The 27,488-nt window shown below is 29.9% G+C and overlaps 2 protein-coding genes across 6 annotated transcripts; one reads left to right on the plus strand and one right to left on the minus strand.

The window, feature by feature from the left end:
* Positions 1-1,827: 1,827 nt before the first annotated feature.
* Positions 1,828-14,024, plus strand: LOC143068163 (intraflagellar transport protein 43 homolog A-like). Of its 3 annotated transcripts, none has more exons than XM_076241985.1 (10): positions 1,828-2,036; positions 2,802-2,933; positions 3,918-3,976; positions 4,539-4,574; positions 8,280-8,312; positions 9,967-10,016; positions 10,263-10,335; positions 11,136-11,211; positions 11,886-11,948; positions 13,580-14,024. In XM_076241985.1, the coding sequence occupies exons 1-10, from the start codon at positions 1,935-1,937 to the stop codon at positions 13,694-13,696; spliced, it is 741 nt and encodes a 246-aa protein (XP_076098100.1). In that variant the 5' UTR covers positions 1,828-1,934; the 3' UTR covers positions 13,697-14,024. The 3 variants fall into 3 exon arrangements, with proteins under 3 accessions (XP_076098100.1, XP_076098101.1, XP_076098102.1); XM_076241987.1 differs by lacking the exon at positions 1,828-2,036 and adding an exon at positions 2,091-2,248; XM_076241986.1 differs by lacking the exon at positions 8,280-8,312 and having other exon boundaries at positions 1,831-2,036.
* A 3,810-nt stretch (positions 14,025-17,834) lies between these two features.
* Positions 17,835-27,452, minus strand: LOC143068155 (spermatogenesis-associated protein 17-like). Of its 3 annotated transcripts, XM_076241973.1 has the most exons (11): positions 27,299-27,452; positions 26,019-26,108; positions 25,644-25,725; positions 25,096-25,146; positions 24,630-24,733; positions 23,980-24,135; positions 23,031-23,181; positions 22,560-22,708; positions 21,790-21,919; positions 19,884-19,913; positions 17,835-18,846 (listed from the first exon to the last, which is right to left on the minus strand). In XM_076241973.1, the coding sequence occupies exons 1-11, from the start codon at positions 27,364-27,366 to the stop codon at positions 18,772-18,774; spliced, it is 1,086 nt and encodes a 361-aa protein (XP_076098088.1). In that variant the 5' UTR covers positions 27,367-27,452; the 3' UTR covers positions 17,835-18,771. The 3 variants fall into 3 exon arrangements, with proteins under 3 accessions (XP_076098088.1, XP_076098089.1, XP_076098090.1); XM_076241974.1 differs by lacking the exon at positions 19,884-19,913; XM_076241975.1 differs by lacking the exons at positions 17,835-18,846; positions 19,884-19,913 and adding an exon at positions 21,023-21,076.
* Between the last annotated feature and the right edge of the window lie 36 nt (positions 27,453-27,488).

The following is a 27,488-nucleotide window of genomic DNA, read 5'->3' on the forward strand; positions in this document are numbered from 1 at the left end:
ATTTAACCCTTTTCTTTATTAGCATGTTTATCATACTCATACAGTGAGAAAAACGTTAATTCAATGGCTAATCTGGTCTGTGCTTCATCTAGGTTTAAAGCTGCCAAAACTACAATGAATTAAGATTAAAGTTAAATTCATTTTAGAAATAATTCTCAAACAAAATATGATCATTGAAATAAAGTTAATGCGGTTTAGATTAATGAAATGTATTTTAATGTATTCGTCTGTTTAGGAGAGAATATATTTGGGAACAATTGTTTAACAAAATTTTGAAATGTCTGTCATATCATTGAGTTGTCATCATAAATTTTGAACTGTTACGTAATTGTATTTTTCTTCACACAATATATACCTTATATGGCTTGTTTATGATTGGCATATATTCATATTAGATAACGTAAAGTTTTAAGCTCAGAGGAGGTAATTATAACACTAGGTATGTTATATCATTCTATACGTTGTCGATGGTACAATGTACTTCACAAAATACGGTTATTACATGCTCTGATATATTGTGCATTGTCATTCTATACAATGGTCGATGACATTCAAATATAATTTTGAGTACTAATAAATATAGATTGTTTTCATTCCTGTCTCAATATCAACCAAATACTCCAATATTTTTTCAATAACTTGGGCCATACGGTCATGCAGGATCTGAAATGGCACACTGATCGATGATGATGTCTAACACCGTTGCATGAGCATTTCCTGAAGTGGATTGAGATTATATAAGAATTAAATAATTAATCACATGCAAAGTGATTTGCAGTTTTTAAGTATATATAGTCTCAACATTGTAACTGAAGATGAATGAAGAATAAGAATTGAAACAACAAAAAATAAAAAAAAAAGAGTAGAATTGATACTTCAAATGAAGATAGCCTTATTAATAATATATTACATGTGTGTTATATGGGATAAAAATGAGGATATAAGTAACTGAGACCAAAAACTAACACATTTGTGAAATTGTCATTTTTAAACAATCTAAAATATGCTTAAAATGAAACTAACACAAAGTGAAAATGCAAAAAGTTTCGTCTTCCACAATTGAGAAATGTCTATTCCACTACGCGAATCTTAATGTTATCATACTTTTATTCACATTTTTATTCACATTTTTGTATGGTTATATCTCTTATAATCTATCAAAGGATACATTTGAACAAATAATCGCCGAGTACATAGTGAGATCAGAAGAGGCAAACGGTTAAACTGGACAATTTGAATAACCAGCGATATCTATATACATCATCAAATATTATCATGTGAGTAATACATCAAATGTTACAGTGAGGTATGGATTTTTGTTGCCTGTTTGAAACTAAGTTAGTGTGAGAACCAGGCGTAATTGACTTTGAGCACGGTAAACTTATCATGACGAGAAGCGGTTAATCGTATGAACAAACAACAGATTTTTCTATAAAACAATATTTCCCCGTGATTTTTTATTTTATTTCTGATTCTTCCATAGTATGCTATCTGAGGCTTTTGTTACATTGACTTTTGTTTCATTGACATTTGTCCCGAGTGAATATCTAGAAGTATCATTTGTAACCCATTTGTAATACTAGATATACAAGTTCCGAGGGAAATTCCCATGTTCTACCCGATGATAAGCCCTTTCCAATATTTTGTCAATGAGTATTGTGGCTGTATTATGGCTGCAATAAATTAATGTATATATAAGCACCTGCTATATTGTTACTTTAAACTTTATTTACTAAGCACACTTATATTATTGATCACATATGTTATCATACTTAAATAAGAACAAAACTGTTCATGACATTTAAAACAAATGTACTAAACATGTGCACACTTTATATGAAACAATTAATAGAAGATTACATATGCACATATTAAGGAATGAAACAATGAGGAGAGATTAAATATGCTCCAGGACAACGATTGATAGCCTTATTATGGAAAGCGCAGCTAAAGTGTTAAACACAGGGATCGTTAATGTTCTTGCTTCAAATGTATCAAACAACACAGGTTTATTATTCCCACATTTTAAATTGAAGGTAAACTATTTATATCTATGACACAGTAAGATATTTTCCGGAGACAAACCGACATCGACTTGAAATTACTTTTCTCAACCTTAGTTTTCTCCCTTAGATAAACACATTCCATGACAGCAGTAATATTTGTAAATTGCTTCAGTTGATCACTTAAATTACAACTCATAGAAATGGCAGATGATTTTGATTTTGGCGAATCAAAGAATGCTAAGGTAAATTTAGGTTATACCTGTCAAGAAAAACTGCTTCCTACACGTAAAAATTATAACCTGATCATGAATTTATAAAAATATCTTTGATACATTTCTGTGAGTTTTTTTTTGTTAGAATTTTGTCTTTAGGTAAGAGGAGAAGGAATTGAGAGTAGGGAGAGGGAAAAGAAAGTAGGAAAGGGGGAAGGTTAGAAACCAAGATACTCCTTGCCCCCCCTTTTTATTACAATGTATCTACAGAGGGTAGAAATGCCATGTGTCAAACAACCATTTGCAGCTACCGTTAGCATAAAATTGGTTAAAGTTTTCCCTTGACTTGTCAAAATTTCCCTATCAAAATTTGTTAGAGGTCTAAAATAATAATCTTTTGTGTCAATTTTGGAAAAAATGAATGTGATACATTTGTAAGTCAAAATTAGTTGATTTTTCTTTTGTCTACAAAAAAGTGTACATTTTATCGTCATGCACCAAAGAACTTTTACCCCTATTCATCATGAAGGTACCCCCATTACTACTGTCATGTATGTGTCTTATCATTTTATTTTGATTATAGGGTACTGCTAAAACAGGGAGAAGAGCCCAACAGAAAACAGCAAATCCACCAGATGCTCCTGATTTTGAAGCTAGCGTAGAAAACTCACCAAAGGCACCAAAGTCAAGACAGCCGGCTGGAAGACAAGAACCTGTAGGTTTTCTTTATAGTCGGACAACATTTTGACAATAAAAGAAAAAAATGTCCCATTTTATACATGAATTACCATGATTACCCAAAAACAAATTAAATTGAGAATGGAAATGGGGAATGTGCCAAAGAGACAACAACCCGACCATTGAAAAAAACAACAGCAGAAGGTCACCAACAGGTCTTCAATGTAGCGAGAAATTCCCGCACCCGGAGGCGTCCTTCAGCTGGCCCCTAAACAAATATATACTAGTTCAGTGATAATGAACGCCATACTAATTTCCAAATTGTACACAAAAAACTAAAATTAAAATAATACAAGACTAACAAAGGCCAGAGGCTCCTGACTTGGAACATTAATGAATTTACATATATAAAATAAGGATTTATATGACTATCAGTCACATTGAAATGAAGATCCTGTGTCCATGTTTTACTACCAATATATGTATATGACAAAGCTCAGCTGACGCTCATGTTACATATTTAAACACATTATATTGTGAATAACATTGGTAGATTTAATGATTATCAAAACAGAAGGTAAAATCAAGTACTAACAAATCATCAAAAGTCAAAAATTGACTCCAGATTTGTATTTGAATCAAATTACTATGTATGAAATATTGAAAATGATGTTGACCTGTCACACCTTAATCTAAAAATAAAAGTGTGCACCTGTCTGATATTGCCACTCCAGCTGTGCATAGTGTCCTATGGGCACATATTCTTGTTATGACATGCCATAATTATAAGCAACCTGAATTTAGTAAGAATATATATTTTGAATATCATCATTATTTTGCAAGTCAAAGATACTTTCTACTTCTCTTGAATGGTTTTATATACAAATATAGGAAACAAGATACATTTGTAGATTTCTTTAAGTGTTAATATTTAGCACAAGTTCATAAATAATTAATTGTATATATATGCTCCAAAAAAAAGAATCATCTTATCCATTTTAAAGATCTGTTAATATTTCAGGATGAGCCGCCAAAACCCTCAAGAGTGTCTGGATGGGGTGAAGATAATCCTCGTAAAAGGTAAGCAATATAAAGTATTAACACCTTAAATTGAATGTTATCAGCTACAATGATTGAAAATGCAAATATTTAATTGCATAAACTTAAGAGACAGGAGAAAATGCAAAGGCTTTGTGAACTTTTCACCTAGTACGTAGTGAGCATAAAGGAGTATCATATTTTTGACATTTCAATAACAAGACCCCAATAATTACACTAAAATGAAATGTGACGTAAACTGTCTTTGAATATATAATCATTTGCTATTAAAAGCAGCATTAAAAACGTATACAAATATGACATTAATTATTTGTGCACTTGTATTTGTTTGTAGGATAAGAAGAAAATATAACATTAGTACTTGAGGCGGCAAACTTACAAAAAAGACTTAAATATGAATACTATAAGGACAGGGCTTCCAAAAAATATTTGAACCACTGATACATTTTAGGTCTTATCATTAGGCCATCTTATACATTTACTCACTAGATTCATATACATAAACATTGCTTGTTTTTCATTTAAAATTTCAATGAAATAATTTGTAGTATGCAAAACATTAATTTCTCTCTTCATGTTTCAGTCGGAAACTTGGTGAAGGATTTGAAAACTTTGAAGAGTAAGTGTTGTTAAATTGTTTACTTAATAAACAAGTCAGAATCATTGCATCAAAATATGTTCATTTGCACCATGATCAAATAAAAGTAAACATATGTGTAGTTTTGATATTAGTAGATGAGTGCATTTTCATTTAGATGTTTGTCTGACCATATATGTTAAAGAACAAGCGTATTTGAAAGAAATTTACCTGAAACACTAGTCTGATATTCTTTAAATCTAGGTGAATTTTAGTTAAATTCCATTTAAAGTGTATTTGATGGAATATGAGTATTACATTTGTTGGAATAAGGCAAAATTGTGAAAGTAATATGTATAATATAAACTGATATATGGTACTTGTGATAACATTTACTGTTTGATAAAATCGGTTTTTTTTTCAAATACTTTTGTTGATATACAGTTATATAAACAGATTGATGATATTTTGAATGTTAAGTGTTTGCTTTGACTTAATAAATTGTATATATTTAGAGGCAAATAGCAACCTTTGTGACATTTTACAAAGTCAAATATCAAGATGAACTTTGTTTTGTTCAATTTTCAAGAAATGTCTTGAATAGCATTTTGAATACGTTTTTTATTTATGATAGAAAGTACTTATTCCAGAAAATTAACAAATAAATCTGATGATACCTATAGCCTGATTAGTGATTTGTAATTTAACACACTACAAACAACAAATAAATCTGATGATACCTATAGCCTGATTAGTGATTTGTAATTTAACACACTACAAACAACAAATAAATCTGATGATAAAATTGAGAATGGAAATGGGGAATGTGCCAAACAGAGACTACAACCCGACCATAGAGCAGACAACAGCAGAAGGTCACCAACAGGTCTTCAATGCAACGAGAAATTCTCGCACCCGGAGGCGTCCTTCAGCTGGCCCCTAAACAAATATATACTGGTTCAGTGATAATGAACACCATGCTAAACTCTAAACTGATGATACCTATAGCCTGATTAGTGATTGTAATTTAACACACTACAGGCAAAACAAAAATAATACAAAAATTGCCTTAGCAAATCAAAATAGAAAAAACTCTCAGGATCTGTTCACAGAATAAAATGACATCAGATTGAAATGATAAAGATTATTTTACTATACTAGCTCCTTATTTTAATGCCTCCAATATTTTTAAGACAATTCAGATTTAGGATATGATACTACATGCATCTAGTATCAAACACAGCTACTACTGCAGAACTTTTTTTGTACACTGAATGATTATGCCAGCTTTAACTTAGCTAAACCTAATTCAGCTCAAGAGAATTAAAGTTAAAAATTCTTCTCTTTTTTAACTACATAATACAGTTGTACTGCACTGCTAGTCAGATCAATAGTTTGCTCCGTCAATCATGTCAATGTTCAAGGTTGTAATCTAGAAAAACTTATTAAAATATAAATGTACAACATATCATAGTACATGTATATATATTATATTAAAGCCACTATGATTTATTCTTTGTGTATGATTGTTTAACACTATAGTGTATTCATCCTTATACTTTAAGTTTTGTTTCCACTAATTTTCTAGAATTATGTTTTTGATCTTTTCAGCAGCAAGAAGTAAGCTGCATGTTCACATATATCTAGTCAACCATCTGCTTCATTTACAGTCAAACTCAGCAACTTTGAACTAAAATATCTCAATATCGACTAGAATAAGAGTTTAAAACTTAACATCATACTTATTTTAGGTAAAATCATTAATGGTGCAAAATACATTTAAAAATGAATTACATATTCGTCAACAATTGATTCAGTTCTACATTTTTTCTTTGTCCAGTGAAGGATTATAATATAGTTTTGTGATGAGGGAGAAAAGAAAGTCTAAATTCTCAACTAGATAAGAAGATATGGGAATAACTTTAAAAAGATTACGTTTGCAAAAAAACATAAATCTTTACTTTTAGATCAATACAATTTGTTCTATTGAATATTTGAGGTCAGACTAGCAGAGTTTGATTGAACTTTTCTCTATCAAGATTCTGGAAATGTCTCTCTGGAATCGTGCATACAGCTCTTGCATGGAAGCAAAATTAGTCTTTAACAAGATGTTTTAGTAAAAATTAATTTGCAAATTGGACAAAAAATCTTGAAAATTGCATGCAAATGACAAAGTCAGTCTTAAATTTAATGCCTTAAATTGTTCTAGTTTGCAACAGATATTTAATTGATAATGCAGGTAGATTGTATGAGGAAATACAGAACTAGAGTTACTAGACAGCATACAGAAATAAGAAGATGTGGTATGAGTGCCAATGAGACAACTCTCCATCCCAGTCACAATGTGTAAAAAGTAAACAATTATAGATCAAAGTACGGCCTTCAACACAGGGCCTTGGAGGCACACCAAACAGTGAGCTATAAAGGCCCCAAAATGACAAGTGTAAAACAATTCAAACAGGAAAAACAATCTATATAACAAACAAGAAACGCTTATGAACCACATCAACAAATGATAACCACTTATCATTTTATATTTAACATACGACATAAGATACAATAGATAGAGAAGAAAAACTACTATTTTTTTTATATAAATTTAATAACTATATATATCATGTATATTGGTGGAAGGTCGCTTTCAATGCTTATGGTTGTCCAGGTTTCAATAGCTAACAAGCTATATAAAAATATTTAACTTTTTTTTTTTTTTTTTTTTTTATGTTTTGTACTATAAATCATACATGTATAGAGTTATATATTTTATATTATTCTTAAAATTTTGCAAAGCTTCAAATTTATTTGAAAAAAATGTAAACAAAAATGATTAAATTTTGAAAGTATCAAAAAGTTCTAGAAACCCCTTGAAATTTTTGGAAAATATTGCTGTCTGATTTTTTTATCAAATATGATTATAACAGATTTTAAGTATTATGAGATTTCAATTATAGATGGAAATTGTACAAATACATTAGATCTGACAAAATTTGAATTCGATTAAGCTATTCATTTATTTGAATAATATTTTTACCACAATGACATCATCCGAGGATTGGTCTATATTTTTTAATGTTCTTTATGAATTTTATATTTGTTTAAAAAAATAAGCATGATTACTTTTAACAGGTTATCAAATAATTGCACCCTCTATTGGTAAATAAGAATGAGACAGCCAACACATGATAACATCTTTCAACCAACATTTTCTCTCTTTATAATTCTCTGCATGGTACCTTTTGCACTTGGGCGCCCGCAAGTTTGAATAGAAGATTGAAAAAAAATGTGTAAATACATGAATTTTTACTGTAAATATAATTTTGATTAATATTCATTGTCAATGAATAATTTTCTGCATGATTAAAAGGACTTGAATAATACATTTTATGGTGGTAGATCTGTTTCTGCTATTAAGCAGTGAGTATTTTAGTCTTGCATAAAATGTCTTAAGGTGAGTTCCACTAGATGTCCACCACCAGGTCTTGTACAGGTGTTTGAATGCTAAAAACTGTACAAATTACAGGATTCATGTTTTGTATGCTGAATAAATTAGAATTTATTACATAACCTGACATATTGGTAACTTTGTCGAAACAGACAGATTAATATTCCCCATTGTCTAGAAATGTGGAAATATGTCTCAGGAGGCAAATTTTCAGGTGTTTTGCTCAATTTTTTTTCAAATTTTAATTTATCACCTTAAATATTTTGTTTATTTAAGTTCATTAATTGATTTTATTTTCTCCTCAGTGATGTACTAGCAGATATTGACGATATTGTTGGGTAAACTTTTACAAGTTATTTGTCGTAACTTTTAATAACCTTTCTATCAACACAGTTCACCGAGAGCACCTGTCTTAATATTTTGGATTTTTGAACTTATATATCATAGTTTTCAATATGGGAGTATTTTATTCCATTACATGAACATTGTCCATCTTTATTATTGAAATGAATTTGAGTAAAGGTGGGAGTTCAGTATAACAAATTGATTAATGAAAAGAAGCAATGTTAATTGTGTAAAAGGTGATGTGGACAATTGTCATGCAATAAGGCTACATATTGTAATGGGAACAATTCTATACCGAAATAGAAAATTTTGATAATGGGGATTTTGGTAACTTAATAAACTAGATTTTACAGCTCTTTTGCTTAAAGAATATGGTGATGTATTAGAAGTCTTAATAGAATATTTTAAATTAAGTCTAATTCATTAGTTCTAAGTAGAACTTTTTCATTGGACACAGAACACCAATTATATAAATTATTTAGTTTATTTTTAATCATAGCCTCAATAGATTTGTATGGTGAAGAGGAATCTAGATTAATTTTGATGCTTAAAAACACAAAATCATTTGTATTAACCTCACTTAGTCTTAAACTGAGCTCATGTGAGCTGTTGTTGTCACTTGGCATCCTTCATCTATTATTTTATGGATAGCCTTCATCTGAAACCACAATGGAATCTTCAAGATCTTCAAATACCTTCATTGTCACCAAGACTTGTCTGCTGGCCCATCAGAATTTACATTTTTAAATGTACATGCTTAGTAATTGTCATCTAAAATGGTTTCTACTCCCAATTAATAGTTTACATGCCAGTAGTAATTTGAATTTGATATATATTTATAAGGTGTAATTTTAAACCACCCACCAAGTTTTGGCAATCTGTATAATCCTTAGGGGTGTCTCTATTAAATTCAAGCCATATTATCTCATTTAACAACTGACTTGACATTTGCTGTATTTTTTTCAAACAATGAATAAAAAAATTGAAATGTTATAATGCATATATGTCATTCATATGATCAGCACTGAAAAAGTTTTATTTAAAAAGAAAACAAGATCCGTTTTCATACATAAAAATTGAATCAATATTTTTCAAAGATTGAGGTCAGCAATACATGCTCAGACAATTTTATTTATGTGGAATTAAGGAATAAAGGAAACCTTTAGATACACATTTAACTCAATTATTTATGATTAAAATAAGAATTATTTGCTTCCTTTTTTGTGTATATTTTATTTCATTTATTTAATAAGAAATGCACCTTATTTTGTTGTGTGATTTATTTAAATACCGAGCGTGATTCCTGTTTGACCCTTTTGCCACCATTTTTACCCAGTTTGTTTTGTGTTTTTATCTAATTTAAAATCATAATTTTATTAATTTAATGCTACTTAAGTTTAATGAACCAAGTTGTATTATTTTAATGCTGGTTTTTTTTTTTATGTAACATTGCAATATAACATCAAAAGAGCAGTTTAAGATACAAGATGGTTATTACATGAATTAAAAAGAAAACATTGAATACATGAATTTCATAATTATAATTATCAACATGTACCTTTATAACCCAGGATTGTTGATACTATATCAGTTAAAAAAGAAAGCCATGGTTAGTTTTTTAGTTGCAGAATAATTTTATATTTTCAGTGAGAGATTAAGACCTAGAACTCCTGAAGATGATAATGAATCTGATACAGGTATGATTATAAGTTTACATGTTCAGTTTTAAAAAATACTTTGAAAGTTTAAGAAATACTGAGATTTGTAACTTGAATGAAAAGATAGGGCAATATTATTGATAAATTGTCTCATGAAACATACAATTCTCACTAACATGCTTGATAAATTTTCTAAACAGTATCTAATACACTCCATTTCATAAAAACAATGTTTGGGAATAAGTATGATCAGTTTTCTTCAGACGATTTATCTGTCTTTTTTAGATATACCTGTTATACCAGATCTAGAAGAACAACAAGATGATGATATGACAGTTAAAGTAGCTATAGCTCCTAAGTAAGAACATGTTTTCTCGTTTGTCTGGTATACTATATAACACAGTTATATAACATGAGTGAGCAAGCAGTTTAATGTTTGAGTTGGCCATTATCTGATGCATGAGCTACAAAATAAAATTTTTGAGAAAATACTGACAATTGTATATACCTGTTAACAAGATTATGTACTGGCAACATGTATAGCTGAGAAAAGATGATTCCTATAAGGCACAGTTCATATAAAGATAAAAAAAAAAAGAATTGCCATTGTAAATGTAAATACCAGCTAATTTGAAATTGCTACAGTGCTTTGCAATTGAACCTATGATAGCACCTAGCACATGGAATAAATTAGATACAGGTGTATTATTTAGAATGCAACTCAAAATAAGAAAAATTGCAGTAAACTAAGTATATTGAATAACCTTCATTGATAGATTTGACATAGATTCAAAATAAATATGTAAATATTCACATTCCTCCTTCAAACTGTTTTGACATTAAGAAAAAATACTGGAAAAGAAAAAAAATGTGAGATCCAAATTTGAATAAGATTTTGGGCCTCTCTTACACTATTAGGACAGTTCTATATACTGAGTATGTAAACTATCAACTTTGATTGATTCTGTGAACCTCAATCAAGAAAAGCAATTCAGATGCACCAAAATCATTATCTATCAATTCTAAAAAATGTAAAATATTTAATTGCATTATTGTGATAAGTTTATAGTAGGACATGTTACTTGTAAGTATATAACTTTATCAAACTTTATTAGGTTATAACATGTTAGTGTCATCAACCCTTTTCTCTTATTTCAGTGTTGCAGTTAACAGAGTAGCAACTTACAGAGAACTAGATAATGACCTTTTAAGACAGGCAGCTTTTACAACTCTGGTATAATTATTATGATTTGTAGAATTTTTACACTGCCACATACCTTTAAATACATTTTATTTTGTCCATGTATTTGTATAGGCTCAGCAGCCTCTGCATTTTATACAACTTGTATCAGTACCATCACTATTGGTGTACAGTTCATCTGTGATTTTACCTTGTCAAATTAAAAGATACACAAAGTGTGAAAAATACACAATGTTTTATTATCTTAGTCTCAGTAAGTCTACTTTTCTAATACTAGAAAATACCTGTATTATTCACTCTAGTATAAAACCTTTAATTACAAATTTTAATTTTTTGGTCTGTACATCTGTAGTTTGTTTATTCATTCGTATGCCTGTCCTGCTTCAACTTAAAGTTTTTGGTCAAGGTAGTTTTTGATCAAGTTCAAGTCTAATCAACTTGAAACTTAGTATGATACCATCTTTCTAATTTAAATGCCAAATTAGAATTTTGACCCTAATTTCACAGGTGGGGTATCCTTGTACTATTGACACATTCTTGTTCAAAAACATATAGTCTACATCACCATCTAATGCCATTAATGCTAGGCAATACTTGCGATTGAAAATTAAACAGTTTCTCTTTTAAAAAAATATTGGATCTCATTTAATAGAATTTGCATGTAGCTGTATGAAAATTAAGATAAATACCTAATTGTTATTTTTCAGGATAATGATATAGATCTTAAGTTACTGACTAAGAATTTATCTACAGAAGCAGATTTAATAGAGGTGAGTATATCTAAAATTCCCTACACACACTTAATTTTTTGGCAGTTGCTATTTGTCCGGCTAGCCGGACGAATAGTACCAGGACTATTTGTCCGGCCAATACAATGCGCATGTCATTATTTGTGTGTGCGTGTTATATTATCTTCAGCAGCACCAGGGGGTAGCACATGTTTGTAATCTTTATTGTTAGGGCCTAATCTTGTTACTAGTAATTGAAATTGTTGTTTTCTGCATACCAGAATACATTGTCCAATCAATGACGAATAATGATAAAAAAAATCATGTATATTCCATATTTTTTAAATAAGTAGAGAGAAAAAAATACTAGTAAACAAACTTAAGTATTGTTTGACTCAGTAGAGAATTTTAAGTTAACGTAAAGGATTTTGCGTAGCTCAAAAAGGTACAAAATTATTATGTCTGTAGCTGTCAAATAGAATTATAGACCCCTTGACATAAAGTTATCCATATTTTGAGTGAGAGATGGGAAATTTTTCTATAATGCCCCCCCCCCCCCCCCCCCCCAAAAAAAAAATAAGAAAAAAAAAGTGAACAACACTGTTAAAATCGTGTTTAGACATTCTAGGTTGGATTTTATTTTATTTACGTCAGGTGACACGGTGTGCTTCTTTTCCCAAATTACTCTTTTCTTTTTTCTCCTAATCCCATCTTTGTTGTCCCCTGTATTTCATTGTCCCACTATTTATAATCCTATATCCAACATCCCCACTTCAAGGTTGTAAGCTCCCCCCCCCCTTTCTTTAGTCCCTTTCATAAGATAATATCATTTTTTGAAGTTCATACTATCGTTTTTCATTGTCAAATTCCGAAAACTGCAAGATTTATCACAAATATTGCTATCGCCGTTTTCAGCCATGATTTTAAAATTGAAAAAATCAGTGATCGGATTACACGCGCCCCCTCGGTGCTACTGAAGATAATATTACACACTTCCAAAAGCACATTATATGACATGCGCATTGCAATGGCCGGACAAATAGCCCTGGCACTATTCGTCCGGCTAGCCGGACAAATAGCCACTCCGTAATTTTTTCCATGTAAAGTTATATCAGGCATGACTGTTACTGATTAATCTATCCTGATAACTGGACATTGGGGCCGGCATGAGCAGAAATTTTCCAGTACAATGACTTTTTGTCTTGCAGGCAGAAATGAGATCATGTTACTAGGTATAATGAAAACTTGAACAGAAAAATTGTCACTCAATGCTTTGCTTAAAAAATGGAAAAAACACCCTTCAACAAACTAATGTAGCAATATAATTTTAATTTTTTATGATGTTAATGGAATGGCCTTGACAAATGAATAAAAAAAAAGATTGAATGAAACAATTATATATTTAAGGCATATAAGAACTGTAGTTGAAGAAATCCCAGCATCAATGGGGAAGTTGGCCCTAACAAAACAGTTTTATAGATGAGGCATAATATTGTTTTAATCTAACATTTATAGGATTCCAGCAATTTAATATGGCAGCTCAATCATTAGCTACAATATATCAATTGTTGATTTGACAGTAAATTTCGACCATTGAAAAAAGTTGTTACATAAAAATTGCATTTTAATAGTAACTGTTTAACTGTACCTATATATACAATTTTTCCTTGTAGGAGGACAAGCCATGGGACTGGGATAGACTGTTTACAGAAGTGACGTCAGAACTGTTATCACAACTAGACACTACTGAAGAAACAAGTGATAACCAAGAGATCAATCAAACCGTGTGATATTGTTGTTATTTTTGTTATTATTTATATTATTAATTTTGAATGAGAAGATATTGTATAAAATAATGGAAGTGACTAGACATCATGTGATATTGAAGTTTTCAACAACATTCCCATTATTGATACAATTCTGTAAAGAAATTGGTGTTTTTAAGAATGTCAGTGATTGTTGTGTGAAGATAATTCTTTAAAAGATTTTTGAAAGAAAATTTACACCTGATACACACATGTGACATAACATTTTAACAGAAATTCTTCTTGTTAGATCCGTCCAACATAATATTTTTCATGTACTACAACAATAAATTCATATGATACTGTATAATAATGTTGGATATTAATTACAAGGCAAAGAGTTATTCATCATACCACTTTCAATGCAATGACAAATGTTTTCACTCATCCTCAATAAATTGTGTGTTCACTACAATCCAATTAAAGACACATGGTAATTCAATATCTTGTTTACATAAAAGACCACTGACCATGAAACATAAGTTTACTATTCTTGAAAGATGACCACATGGACAAGTTGTACAAAGCTTTGTATTTCAAAATAGATGTAAGAAGATGTGGTATGAGTGCCAATGAGTCACAATTTACAAAAGTAAACCATTATAGGTCAAAGCATGGAAGTATTATATTGACAGGAACTACAACGATTAATTAGCATTTATTTATAACCCGGGTAGCCCTGAAGAAAAGATATGGAAACTGTCTAATTAGTACGCTGTCGTTAATTTCTTTTGTGACTATCTGCGATGCCGCAGTCATAAATTGACAAGAGATACTTCTTATCAATCACATGGTTTTAATCGTGACAGCTTTACAATATTACCTGTCGGAAAACACCTTTACTTATTTCAATCACGTCGGTAGACCTTTATTCGTGAACAACTTATTTAAACAAATCGACTGATGCATAAAAAATGAAAATCGGCCCAGATTTAGTTATTCTACAACAATTTGAAATAGTGAGTGACATTATTTTATTAGTTTGTGGGTGAAGTTTAAATCGCGATTAAGGTGTGTTCCGGTTACTGCCGGTAATAATAAATATATTTGATAAATATTAAAACTGTGAAGTTTAGAGTAATATATATGGTTTACCGTTAAGTTACTGGATAATCCTGGAAAGTAGAAATTTCCAGTTTACAAAACAAAAATTAATCGAGCAAGTACCAATCAACAAAATACAGTAGAAGAAAACAGAGATCTAACTACGTTATATAGATATTTATATTATACATTTCTGTCCCCTAAAATATGTTATCACTATCCGACCAAATGAAACCGTCCAAATGATACTGGTAAATATTATTGAACAGTCGCACAAGAATTTGTACAATGTCACTATACAAATACTTCAGTCGCAGTACTAAAAAAAATTCAACACATTGGGGTTCAGCTGAACATTCGTATATACCAACCAATGATCTTACCCTACCTTTATTTAAAATCTCTTTGATCTTTGATTTTATCAGAACGATCATTTACAATCATCTTAAATATGCAGGAACGTGTGCCACTCAATGGAGTAAACAGTAGTTATTATATAATCACAACTTGCGATATATATTACATATAGTGCAATTTCTACCGAAAAAATAAATCAATAAAAATGGGGCATTTATTCAATAAATTTGGTACAAGTTTCCATCGTCAACGTGTTTTTCTATAGAATTAATGATGACTCGCATTAATCCATCAATCACTCAATCGGCACAGTTAGGTAACGGAATCTGACGAAGTTTGCCGATTGCTGTTTTCTAAGAATTTATCACAACTTTCGATTTCTTCGTTTATTTCCGTAATCCTGAAATCAACTGAGAATGACAATATTGTAGGGCACCACACGCTGCTATGTAAATAACGTGCCATGTTTCAAGTTAACTAACATGTCATTAAATTGGGCGCGGCATCGCAGATGAAACGTTTGAAGTCGGGTCGTAGTAGTTCCTGTCAATATAATACTTCCATGGTCAAAGTAAGGTCTTCAAAACTGAGCCTTAGCTCACACTGAACAGCGAGCTATAAAGGGCTAAAAATTTTACTAGTGTAAAACCATTCAAACAGGAAAGCTAACAGTCTAATCTATATAAAAACAAGAAACGAGAAACACTTATAAACCACATCAGCAAATGACAACAACTGAATATCAGATTACTGACTTAGGACAGGTGCAAACAATTGCAGTGGGTTTACATGTTTTAATGCCACCAAACCTTCAAAAGGCAGGATAACTTACAACAAAAGTGCAAATGCTGAAATGTCTCACCTGGTTTACTTATCATTGAATTTATGTTGAGAGTCTGTACAATGATGGTAGTTTTACCCCAAGTATCACATATGAATCTTCTATGCTAATGATGTCATGATCAGACGAAATAGCCAAGACAGACATGAACACCTTACAATCATTCATTACACCAAAATTGTTGACCTATTGCTTATAATATAGACTGATAAAAATAGGAAAATGTGTCATTGACCTATGAACAATGAAAATGAGGTCGAGGTCAGATAATACTTACCCGACAGAAACGCACACCTAACAATCATTTCATACACTAAATTTAGCTGAACTATTATGATAACAATTTGTAAAACAGACAGAAACACAAAAACTGAACTTGAGCCAATGAACAATGAAAATGAGATCAAGGTCAAATGAAACCTGCCAGACTGACATGTACCTATTACAGTCATACACCACATATACCGGTAATTATTCTTCTGCTAATAGTATTTGAGAAAGGATCTTATCATGCAATTTTACCTTGATCACTGATCCATGAAATGAGGTTGAGTTCAGGTGAATCCTGTCTGATGGACATGTAAATGTTGCATTAGGAATCCATATACCAAATATAGTTATCCTATTACTCATAATAAGTGAGAAATTCACATTAAAAAAAACTAAAAAAAAAGTTGTCACTCTTACATACCACAACACACGGACTGAGTTGGAACTTGATCATTAATGGCTTACAGTTCTAGAGTTATGCCCTTTATAACTTGGAAAATTGCAAATGATTTGCTTCCACACTCAAGCTTTAGTCAGCCTCATGCAAATTTTATAAAACTCATATACAATGCTAAGAACCACAAAACACAGGCAAAAATTTAATATGGGTGGCAGTGAGTCATTTACCTATCTAGTGTTATGCCTCTTTTAAACTTTAAATGGAGTATTGTCTAAGGAGTACTTGTAGTAGCTAATAGCTATTTCAAACCAAATTCAACTACTCTGGAATAATTATTATCCGAAGGATATCATAGGATTGCATGGGTATATAAGGTAAACATGAATTTAAATGTTCTACAAAGATAACATTCCTTTAGGCTTATATGCTGACTTCCAAAACCAATATCAACAAAAATGCAAATGTTCCTAATCCACAAAAAAAATAAAGTAAGTTATAGATTACATTTTTCTTGGCTTGAATTTAGAAAATTGTCTCCCCTGCTTCAATATCAGAACAAGTGAAACTGCGAGCTACTGCTCACTGATGATACCCCTGCTGCAAGTGGATAATCTTAATAGTGTAAAAATATGCAAGTGTTCGGTAAACAGGAATTTGTCAAGTGATGAATCTGAAAACGCATCACACGGTAAAGCAGACTTATATAAACCCTGAAATCAAATTTCTGAAATCCTTGTATTGTAGTTCCTGAGAAAAATGTGACTTCTGATCTGAACAACAGGACAAATGTGCCCTCCTATAAAAGTTTATATGCTTCAGTATTAATCAATAGAAACTTTCAAAACAGTTCTAGTGATCCAAATTCCCAAGCTTTCTATCAATAACAAATCTACCCGTATATTTCACTCATTGACAGCTATGAGTAGGAACTATTAGGATTCAAATATGCACAACTTTCTTGTACATACTTCTCGCTAGGCAGAATAAGTGGTTTTATAGTTCATGTATACCTTAAAAAAAAAATTAAAACCTGACCTCAAAGTATATGAAACTGAAATCATTTAGGCCAATGTCATTAAGACTTTTAGTAATTTGTGTCATTGAAGCTGTCTCAGTAATGTATACCACACTTCTCCTTTATTCAGACATGTAAAGTAAAAAATTGTAAACTACCTCTTTGCTGGCTTTAGAATGTCAAATTAACAGATAAATAACTTTATAATTTTTATATCAATATGTACTTCAACAAATTTAGATTCTATCAAATAAAATAATATACAGAATTATCACAATATCACATTTTATTCAATTGCTAAGTAAAACAGCACAATAAATTACAAACAATATTAGATATTAGCTAAGACACCTTATGCTATTCTTTTTATTTTTAAAATGACATTTCTCAGTCACTATATATATGTAAGCAAAAATAAAAATATCACCAAAATCTTTTTATATTGCTTGTTTCTTATACAACAAGATAATTAGATAAATTATAAGACTTTCCTAAAAGATAACTAGTACAAAAATTAAATAAATTTTGTTTTGGTGTGTTAGAACAACATTTTTTATTGTAATTTTGAGGCAAAGCAAAGTAATCAATAAGTCTTCTATGTCTCAACTATGTAAACAAAGATCTCCTACAACACCTTTTCTGTCTCGATTCATTCCTCTGATTCATACATCTTTTAATTGTATTTTGTATTACTGATTAGGAATATGTAGGGACAAAATCTGGAAATCCAGTAAGTTCCTGAAACGTTTCATGCACTAAGGAAATATGAGTAAGAAATTGAATCAAAGGACACAACTTTAATAAAGAGAAGCGTATAAGTCATTACTTACATAATGGAATAGTTCTTGAAACTTAAATTTGTTTTTCAAAATTTGTATAAAATCACTAATTACATGTACAAATTTCCATATAATGTTTTCATGTATAAAAAAACCAATGCACAACTGGTTACAAGAATTCATGATTTTTAAAACATTCTTGTATATAAATAAATATAAATATAACATCACAGCTCATAAACATAGTATAAGATTACATGAACATCTTAAATTCCAACACTTTTATGCTTTTTCCTTAGGTCTCCATCCTTGAACCATCACAAATTGTCATTTTTTTCTCCATTCTTATAGTAATCACACTTGTCCTTGTGAGTATGTGTCATTCAATTTATCAAACATAGGGATGGGTGGGACCAAGGTTTTGAAAGGCTGAAAAAGAAATAAAAAGAATTAGAAATAATCTGGTAAAAATACAAATTTTAATCTTTAAAAAAAATAGCAAATGCTACAATTTGGGATTATTGGTACTAAAAAACCTTTAAATTTCTAATTTCAATAACTGAAACCCATAGCTGCAACAAAAATCAACTAAAACTGTGAGAGAACTCTAGCAGGATACTAGGTACACATGTATGTACCCCAAATACAATACTATTATTAAAGTGAAATAAATTGGATTATCTACCCTTTATATGTTAGACCAGGATTATAAATATGCCTGTATGCACGTCCTCATTTTTTTCTACAAATGTGTAAAGTTTCATCAATATATGTCAAATGGTTTAGGGAGGAGATTATCTTACAAGAAAATATAACCACAAATTGCAGCTAGAAGTAAGTAAATTTTGTCATCTTCCCTTGCTCGCAAAAATTATCTCTATGGAAATGCATCTCAATTTAACCTAACACGTGCAGTTGATTGTGATTTCTGTATTCAAAAATGTACTATAGGATGTGCATGCAACAGCTTCAAATGCAACATATAATCCTTTTAAACAGAAAATGTGTAAAATATACCCTAGGTTTCAATATTGTACTGATAATTCATTTATTGGAAATTTCAGATAAATATGTTTTGGTGAACTAATTATTACTGAATTAATTAAAAAACAACTTGATATCTGTATCAGTTTAAAGTTCCCAATAATTGAAATAATTTGTTTCAATGTATCCAGTATTCTTTCTCATTTTTTTTAAACTTAATAGTATTATTATAAAAGTGCATTGACAAAAAGTACTCTTTAAATAATCCAAAGATTACCTACTTTAATGCATGAAGGGCTCCAGTTGAAATAGATTTAACTGTAAATTTTCAATACCATAAACTAATGCACATTAAATATGTAATTTATTCCTTTGCACTGCCACAAAAGAGATTTACAATGCTACAACACTCAAAATATTCCCACAACCTTAAACACATATATAAATCACACTCTTTGAACCAATTCCTCACACATTTGTACCTTTGTAGATGGTTTTAATAGAGGTATTTGCTGTTAAATATATCATTTTACTTTTAATATTAATTATCACAACAAGTAATTCACTTGTAAGCATGATATTGCTGCAACTAAGATGAGGCCAATATGAACTGATCTTGATTTTTTTAAAAGTGTTTCCTAACAATTCTTAACATTTTTTTTTTATCATATTTTTTCTGTTATAAATTGTACTGGTACAAGCCAAATGTTCAAATCAAAAGCAAAATACAAATTTTTTGAATATTTTTTGTCAGCTCTAGGAATTTTTTTTTGACCAAATGTCTGTTCAAATAAGAACATTAAGCATACGGCAAACTTTTTCCTCAAATGTAGAGAACATTGTTTAATTTAATTCTGTTTCGTTTGAATTTGTATTAGTTGCAGCAAAAACATCAATCAGTATCAACCATGACAAAATGGTTGATCACAACATAAGCAGACAGCAATACAGCCCTCACCTTTTCCTGATCCCCTCTTTTAATAAAAAGTATCAATTCACATGTATGAGTATTCTCCTTGTTCCATTATGTCAAACAAAAATAACAAGCTCAGATATGTTTAGTTGTCACTATAACTGAGAAAAAGAATAATTCCAAAATTAAGTTTGTAAGAACTTATTTTTTTCCCTTTTAAAAATTTCAAATTTCTAAAAATTCATTTAAAATGTCAACTATAAAATATTTGTGCCCAAAAATATAATTTAATTACAACAACTTTTCTTCCTGAGCTTTGTAATTTTTGTTTGCCCAAAAAAAAATTATGACTGTCAACTTCTTGTTTTACATTTTTTATCATCAACTGAAACTTGCCATGTCAAACTTAGATGTCATAGGAATTAAGGGTCATATGCAGTTTTATTTAATAAACAAATTTTAATAGTCAGGGTAAAAAATCTGTGATTACATTCTAAATCTAAACTATTTGAAAGCACTCAAATCTAGAAAAAAAATATACAACAAAATGTATATTAACTATATATTTGACTGTGCATACAATTTAAGTTTGTCGTAAATACTGACACAACTAAGTTTGATTAATGAGCAAGAAAATCACATAAATATTTCCTTTTAAGCTCCTGTAATTAACTGTTAATATTTTCCCGATTACATTTATACTGTAACCTCATACAAACATACTCATTCTATTATTTCTGGATCTTGCATCATATAAAATTGCTTAAACAATAACAAATAAGTTAATCAGATGTTCAACAAGAAAAGTAAAAAATGTACAAATAATTAATCAAATTCATTTTCAGTCATGTCAGTCTCGTAAAAAATAACCTAATTTTGGTAATAAAAAATGTAAAAATATGAAATCCATGTACTTAAAGAGGATCTCTTTGAAAGGTTAGGATCATTTATCTGATACCATTCTACCTATGTTCAATGAATTTTTTTGCATTGATTCAGTTAGTGAAAAGAATCATAAAATAGGACCTCTATGGAACTAAATTATCTATATCAGATCCTTTATAGGCTCGATCAGTATGGATATTCACACCATATATTCCAAACTCAGCATATAATGTGGTAAATGGCAGACAAGTGGCAACTCTGACAACAATGTTTATCCACTGACCAGTAACTTTATCTACTAAACACTTTCCTTTTTCCTTATACTTTTCAGAACATTATATTTGAAACTCATAGTATACACACTGAAATTGTGCATGACCCATCATTATACTGCTAAACGTAATAAGTCACATTTTCCAAAAAAGGCCAGTTAACTACAAAAAATCTATAAACATACTGCTACTTAATAACTTTTAAATGTTTGAATAATATGAATTGATAATAAAAATATTTATATACAAAATTAAATACTAAATAAATATGGAAAAAAAAAATAAAAATTAAATATGAAAAACTAATTGTAAAATTACCTTTGGTGTAATATGTTTATCAAGAAATTCTTCTCTGTAATATTTTGTTCCAAATGGCAAATGACCAAATTTGGAAGTTGAGTGTAACAGTGGCTCGTATTTACGATCTCTTCTTTTAAAGGGTTGAAATCTGTAATATAAACATGTGCCTAATATAATCATAAAATTTCATTTTTGTAACCAGGGAATATTTGACAATATCCCGTATTAGTACTAATAAATAATATAGGAAATAATTATTTTGATATGAAATATTGATATATTGATAAATATTAGAGGTATATTGTATTTTTTGGGTGAAATATTTTTTGACATACCATATTCGTTACTTTTAAACTAAAATGTCAATGGGCGAAGAATGCCGCCACATATATATATATTAAAGAAAAAAGGTTTAGAAAGTTTACAAATATCTAGAAAAATGGATGAAAAATAAAAACTTGTTATTTTCAGAGCATTTTTTTTACATATATATATGATGCAGCTTTACAATTTTATATATAATACATTAAGCAATAAAACATCAATAAGGCTGCTAGTTTTCATGTCTGAATTGTGGCATGGGGTATAAGCTCATTGTTGAAGGCTGTACAATGACCTATAGTTGTTAATTCTGTGTCTTTTGTTCTCTTGTGGAGAGTTGTCTCATTGGCAATCATACGACATCTTCTTTTTTATATAAAACTTTTTTTTTTTAAATACACCTTTACAAGGCGTCAGATAAGTGACTATTTTGTTATTTAGTACCTAATCTTCAGTCGGAAACTTACATATCATCATTAAGTCTTGTGACCCATTCCTCAGCTTTCAAAATTTGTCTGGCTTCTTCTAGTGATGTAAATGATGTAGCTACACGTAAGGTTGGCTGGAATCCTTTGTACCTCTGTTTCTGTACTTCTGTTGGATCTCTGAATGGACCCTAAACAATAAATTTCAACTATGAAATACAAGATTTGATTTAAAAATACACCTGTTGTTCAGTTTGTCTAGCATTGCATGTTAGTCTTAGATTCACTCTTGCATACAACTTTACTAATTATTTTAATAAAAAAGAAGAAAAACAACAAATTCTACAACAAAAATTGGAGAAATATTATTCTTTTGAAGTTTCAAACATTATATCTAAAGCAATCAGTAAACTCATTTCAATTAAACTGAAAACAGGTTGTTTACATTTGCTGCAAATTGCATAATTGTAGAATATCATTATTGGCTTCAAGATGGGCTATGACATAACTTACCTGTGGTTTCACAACTATAGGTGGTAACTGTTTAGGCTTTGGACATTCGTAGCTTCTACATGTAGGATCATATGAATGTCCTATTTTCTTTGTCTTTTCATGTTTAAGTGGTGCTACACTTCTCAATAAAAATTCTTGCTCTGATGGATAACTAAAAACACAAAAAAATTACAGTTATTTAAATATCAATAGTGGTTTTCATTGATATATTTTTTGTCAGTTTGGTTCTAACCATACATTTAACCTTAACATAGGGATAGCAGCATACATTAATCTTATTTATATTTAGATGTACACAATATTATGTATGATCAGTCAAAGTGTAATATTTCTTTCTGTCAATCCTAATGATTTTTTTTTTCTCTATTTTCTCAAATTATTTTTGTTGTTGTTGTTGTTTGTTATTTACTATTAATTATTTATGATGATGATGATGGAGGTCTGTTTAACGTCAAGTGTATCATGTGTTGAGGTTTTGCTTCCAACTAAAAACTCTATTTTTTAAAACAAACAAAAATTTGGGAGGTTTATAGAAAGGCACCTGTCCAGTGTCCACGTGTCTTGTATGCACATCCACTCCTTGATGAAATTGATCATAATTGTAGAACACAACCCGAGGATAATCATAAATGAATATGTTAAAGAGGCAATAATTGAATTTACTTACTAAAATATTTATACAAATAGTATGAGTTAAGGGTATCCTTTTGCGAATTTAACAAAACTCTAGGTTTCTTTCATTCTCAGCTATTTTTATATTTTCAATAAATGTCAATTAAGATTAAATAAAAGATTCCAATTTTCAGGATATTTTTGTTAAAATTTTGCATCGATAAATGCTTTCAAAATAGTGAACAATAAACTAACAGGTATTTTGTGAAAAACTGTTTTTACGTGGTTTTATACACCCTCATGTTTTATTCTCTATCACTATTGTTATGTAACTCACGGGTTGAATGGTGAATTATAGATTCCTGGAATAACTTCTGTACTGATGAGATGATGATTCTTACGAGCCAAAAATTCATTTAATTTTCTTTCTTCATGTTCTGTTTGTCTTCTTCTTAAGTTTTCTTGCTGTTCTGTATAGTCTTCTAGTTCACTCCTAGTATTAAAAAAAAGAATATGATAAAATATGAAGAAATTAAAAAACTCAAGGTAAAACTTTCATGATATACATTGTAGCTACATAATAATACAAATGTTATGGCCTACTATGCGTTATTGGTTTTACTCATTGTTGAAGGCTGTACAATGACCTATAGCTGTTAACTTTAATGATGTTTGGTGTCTGTTGGAGAGTTGTCTCATTGGCAATCATACCACATCTTCTTATTTTCATATACAAAACAATCGTATGTCTTTGATGATTCATTTTGTACTGTCCATCAAAACAGGAGATTTAAAAAAAAAAGGCAAATATGTTAGAAATAGAAATAGAAAAACAACTCAATAGTGAGCCATCATCTCTCAAATAGAATCTTATGGTATAAAAAAAATGAATAAGTTTAAATCAAAATAATTAAACACAAAGCAGTTTCCAACTAATTTTCCACAGGGATATAAACATTTTAATGGTACTTGTAATATTATCTTTACCTCACTATAGCATTCTTGACAATAAGTGCTTCCAGATATCTCTTTTGACTGTAATAGTTATACACATATTTCCTAACATAATATCCTCTCCATATCTTCTGTACCTAAACAAATGTATACAAGTAAAATCATTATAGATTGAGTCTCCAGATTTCAATATGAAATGCAATTAAAAATGTTGACAGTAAAATTACATTTTTATTTGTAAATGAATACCATGGCCATGACAGGATATCAAAGTCTCAGTACAAAAATTCAAACAGGTTTCTTCTCTTTCCAAATAAATATTAAGTAAGAATAAGGTATATATCAGTTTTTCTTAATAAATTTGTCATCCTTTCTTTTTAAATTTACTTTACAGAAAACTGTGTTGAAGATTCACTTATAAAATTGAACAAATCCATTTTTTTTTATGTTTTCAAATCAAATACAATTATTTCTATATTTTCACATGATTTGTACAAACCTGGGTTGCCATAGCATTGAAATGGTTCAGTTTCATAATCAATACACTGTTCTGAAAAAAAGAAAAAAAAAGAAAAGTAAGTTTGTGAATTTGTTTTAAATGACCTTTATAGAACATCATATACATGTACATACTGAATGATTCTAGAATAATAATGTTTCAGCTAATATCTTCATTAGTTTTATATATGTTATCATGGTTTTAATTAATTGTAGACTGTAGTTATTTTAGTTTATAAATATTTTTTACTGATTTAAATTTTTTTTAAATTAACAAAAACATGCATTTAGATGAAAAACCTATCAGTGTTTGCTCAAAATGAAGTTGCAAAGATTCAATACCTATTAGGAATGGTTAACTAATATATATTTCTATATTAAATTTTTCTCAAGAAGACATCCTTTTTAGTTTTTGTAAAAAGTTTCAGCTTACATGTATAAATAAACTGCATGATTTTAGGCCTCCCAAACACATATGAAAAACATTCTTGTATATTCTTATCTGTCATACAAGTGATCAATATAATTTGGATTTTCATCAATATTTACCTTCACAATAACTCTGAAAGACTGTCTTCCAACATACCCTCTCCAGCTCTTTTGTATTACTGTAGCACAGTTATTTAAGTGTCTAAAATAATAAATAATTCAATTATAATTTAAACATTTCACTTATTAGCTCATTAAACATGTCACATCCAGCTTTATTGAAGAATGATTTCAGATATATAAAAAAATTAGCACATTTCCTAAAAAGACTCATTTCATTTAACATTGAAACTTTTTTGGAAAACCCCATTCTAATGTTTTTCAAAATTATTCATAAAGTTTCAGAAGAACTTTGCCTCTGGCAAAAGGACTATTATGTTATCATATAGATTATAGATGAGTAAATTACTATGTTTATCATAAAAATTTACTTACGTGAAGTATGATCGTACTTGAGATCCTCTAAAATTGGCTTGAATTTTAACAGATGATAAATATTCTCTCTGTCTCTGCAGTTCAGCCTCACTGAAATATGAAAGTATAAAATTAAATACATATTTTAGGTACAATGTAGCAATAAACAGTTTGGAAAAATATCAAAATTTGCCCTCATAAATTTTACCATCCCCTTTTCATTGCTTTCTTGCTTAATTTTAATGGTTCACCTGTGCCCACCAAAATTGGTGTCCAACACATATTATGGGGACATATATATAGTCCAAAATTATGGTAAAAAATAAACAAAAAAAATCAAAAACTAGATGTGTCAAAGCGACACGAATGGCCCTGTCTCAAAAAGTTGAAAAATCTGCAATTTCAATAACACATGTGGACACAAACATGATGATAGTCACACATATAAAAAATCAGCCCAATATCTGAAAGCCTTTAGATAAAGCGCCATATAACTGTGATTTTCACTAAATTTATCAAAGTCCAAAGCCCGAAATTACAGCAAAAATTAGGCGAGCGAAACGAAACTTAAACTTGGATCTGTAACTCATCATGAGTAACTCACATACCAAAAATCAGCTCAATATCTTAAAGCGTTTAGAAAAAAGTCTGAATAACTATAACTGTGATTTTCAACAATTTATCAAAGTCCATAGCCTGTAACTTCAGCAAAAATTAGCTGAGGAGAACAAAACTTTAACTTGATCTGTAACTCATCTTGGTTAACTCACATGCCAAAAATCATCCCAATATCTGAGAGCATTAGAAAAAAAGTTTGTATAACTGTGTTTTCAACAATTAATCAAACTCCAAAGCCAGTAATTTCAGCAAAAATTAGTGGAGCGGAACAAAACGAAACTTAACTTGATCTGTAACTCCTGACATACCAAAAATATACAGCCCAATATCTGCAGGCGTTAAGAAAAAAACTCCATATAATGGTTTGTTGCGGAATGACGGAATGACAGAATTACAGAATGACGGACAAGGGTAAAATTATATGGCACCGACAACTTCGAACTTTTTTAATCCCAGCATCTGCGCAGAAATTTTCCTTAAATCTGCACTGAAGTCTAAATGAACTCAAAGTATTGATAGTCCCTTACCCAGCCCCAGGTAGATGTAAGGAAAGAGAATGGATTACTCACTCGGCCCGATTAGGGTTATTTTATCTTATAAACCGGTATTTAGGTACATTTTCTGAAATAGCCAGGGATTGTTTTCAATATAATCATTTAGGAATGAAGTTTTATTTCGCTTACTTTTTCCTTTCGTACGAATCTTCAACGATTTGGTCAGTCTGCCGCAGCAATCTGACCATAGTCGCCATATTGTATTGTTGTTGTCAAGAAAAAATTTGTAGCTCTACTTAAATGAACCTGATTACTTTTCGACCTGTCAGAAATGAAGCAATTATTATGTAGAAATGATAATTAAAATTTATAAAATAGA

The sequence above is a fragment of the Mytilus galloprovincialis genome, chromosome 3 (genome assembly GCF_965363235.1).
Source record: "Mytilus galloprovincialis chromosome 3, xbMytGall1.hap1.1, whole genome shotgun sequence".
Lineage (NCBI taxonomy): Eukaryota > Metazoa > Mollusca > Bivalvia > Mytilida > Mytilidae > Mytilus > Mytilus galloprovincialis.

Excerpts from the sequence above, each read along its gene's own strand:
- LOC143068163 (XM_076241985.1), top strand. The coding sequence starts at position 1,935 with ATGGAAAGCGCAGCTAAAGTGTTAAACACAGGGATCGTTAATGTTCTT. Across the intron at positions 11,212-11,885 it reads AGGCAGCTTTTACAACTCTG|GATAATGATATAGATCTTAA; the intron begins GTATAATTATTA and ends GTTATTTTTCAG. Across the intron at positions 11,949-13,579 it reads CAGAAGCAGATTTAATAGAG|GAGGACAAGCCATGGGACTG; the intron begins GTGAGTATATCT and ends TTTTCCTTGTAG.
- LOC143068155 (XM_076241973.1), bottom strand. The coding sequence starts at position 27,366 with ATGGCGACTATGGTCAGATTGCTGCGGCAGACTGACCAAATCGTTGAA. Across the intron at positions 23,182-23,979 it reads TATAATTCACCATTCAACCC|TTATCCATCAGAGCAAGAAT; the intron begins GTGAGTTACATA and ends TTGTGTTTTTAG. Across the intron at positions 22,709-23,030 it reads CTATAGTTGTGAAACCACAG|GGTCCATTCAGAGATCCAAC; the intron begins GTAAGTTATGTC and ends TTTATTGTTTAG.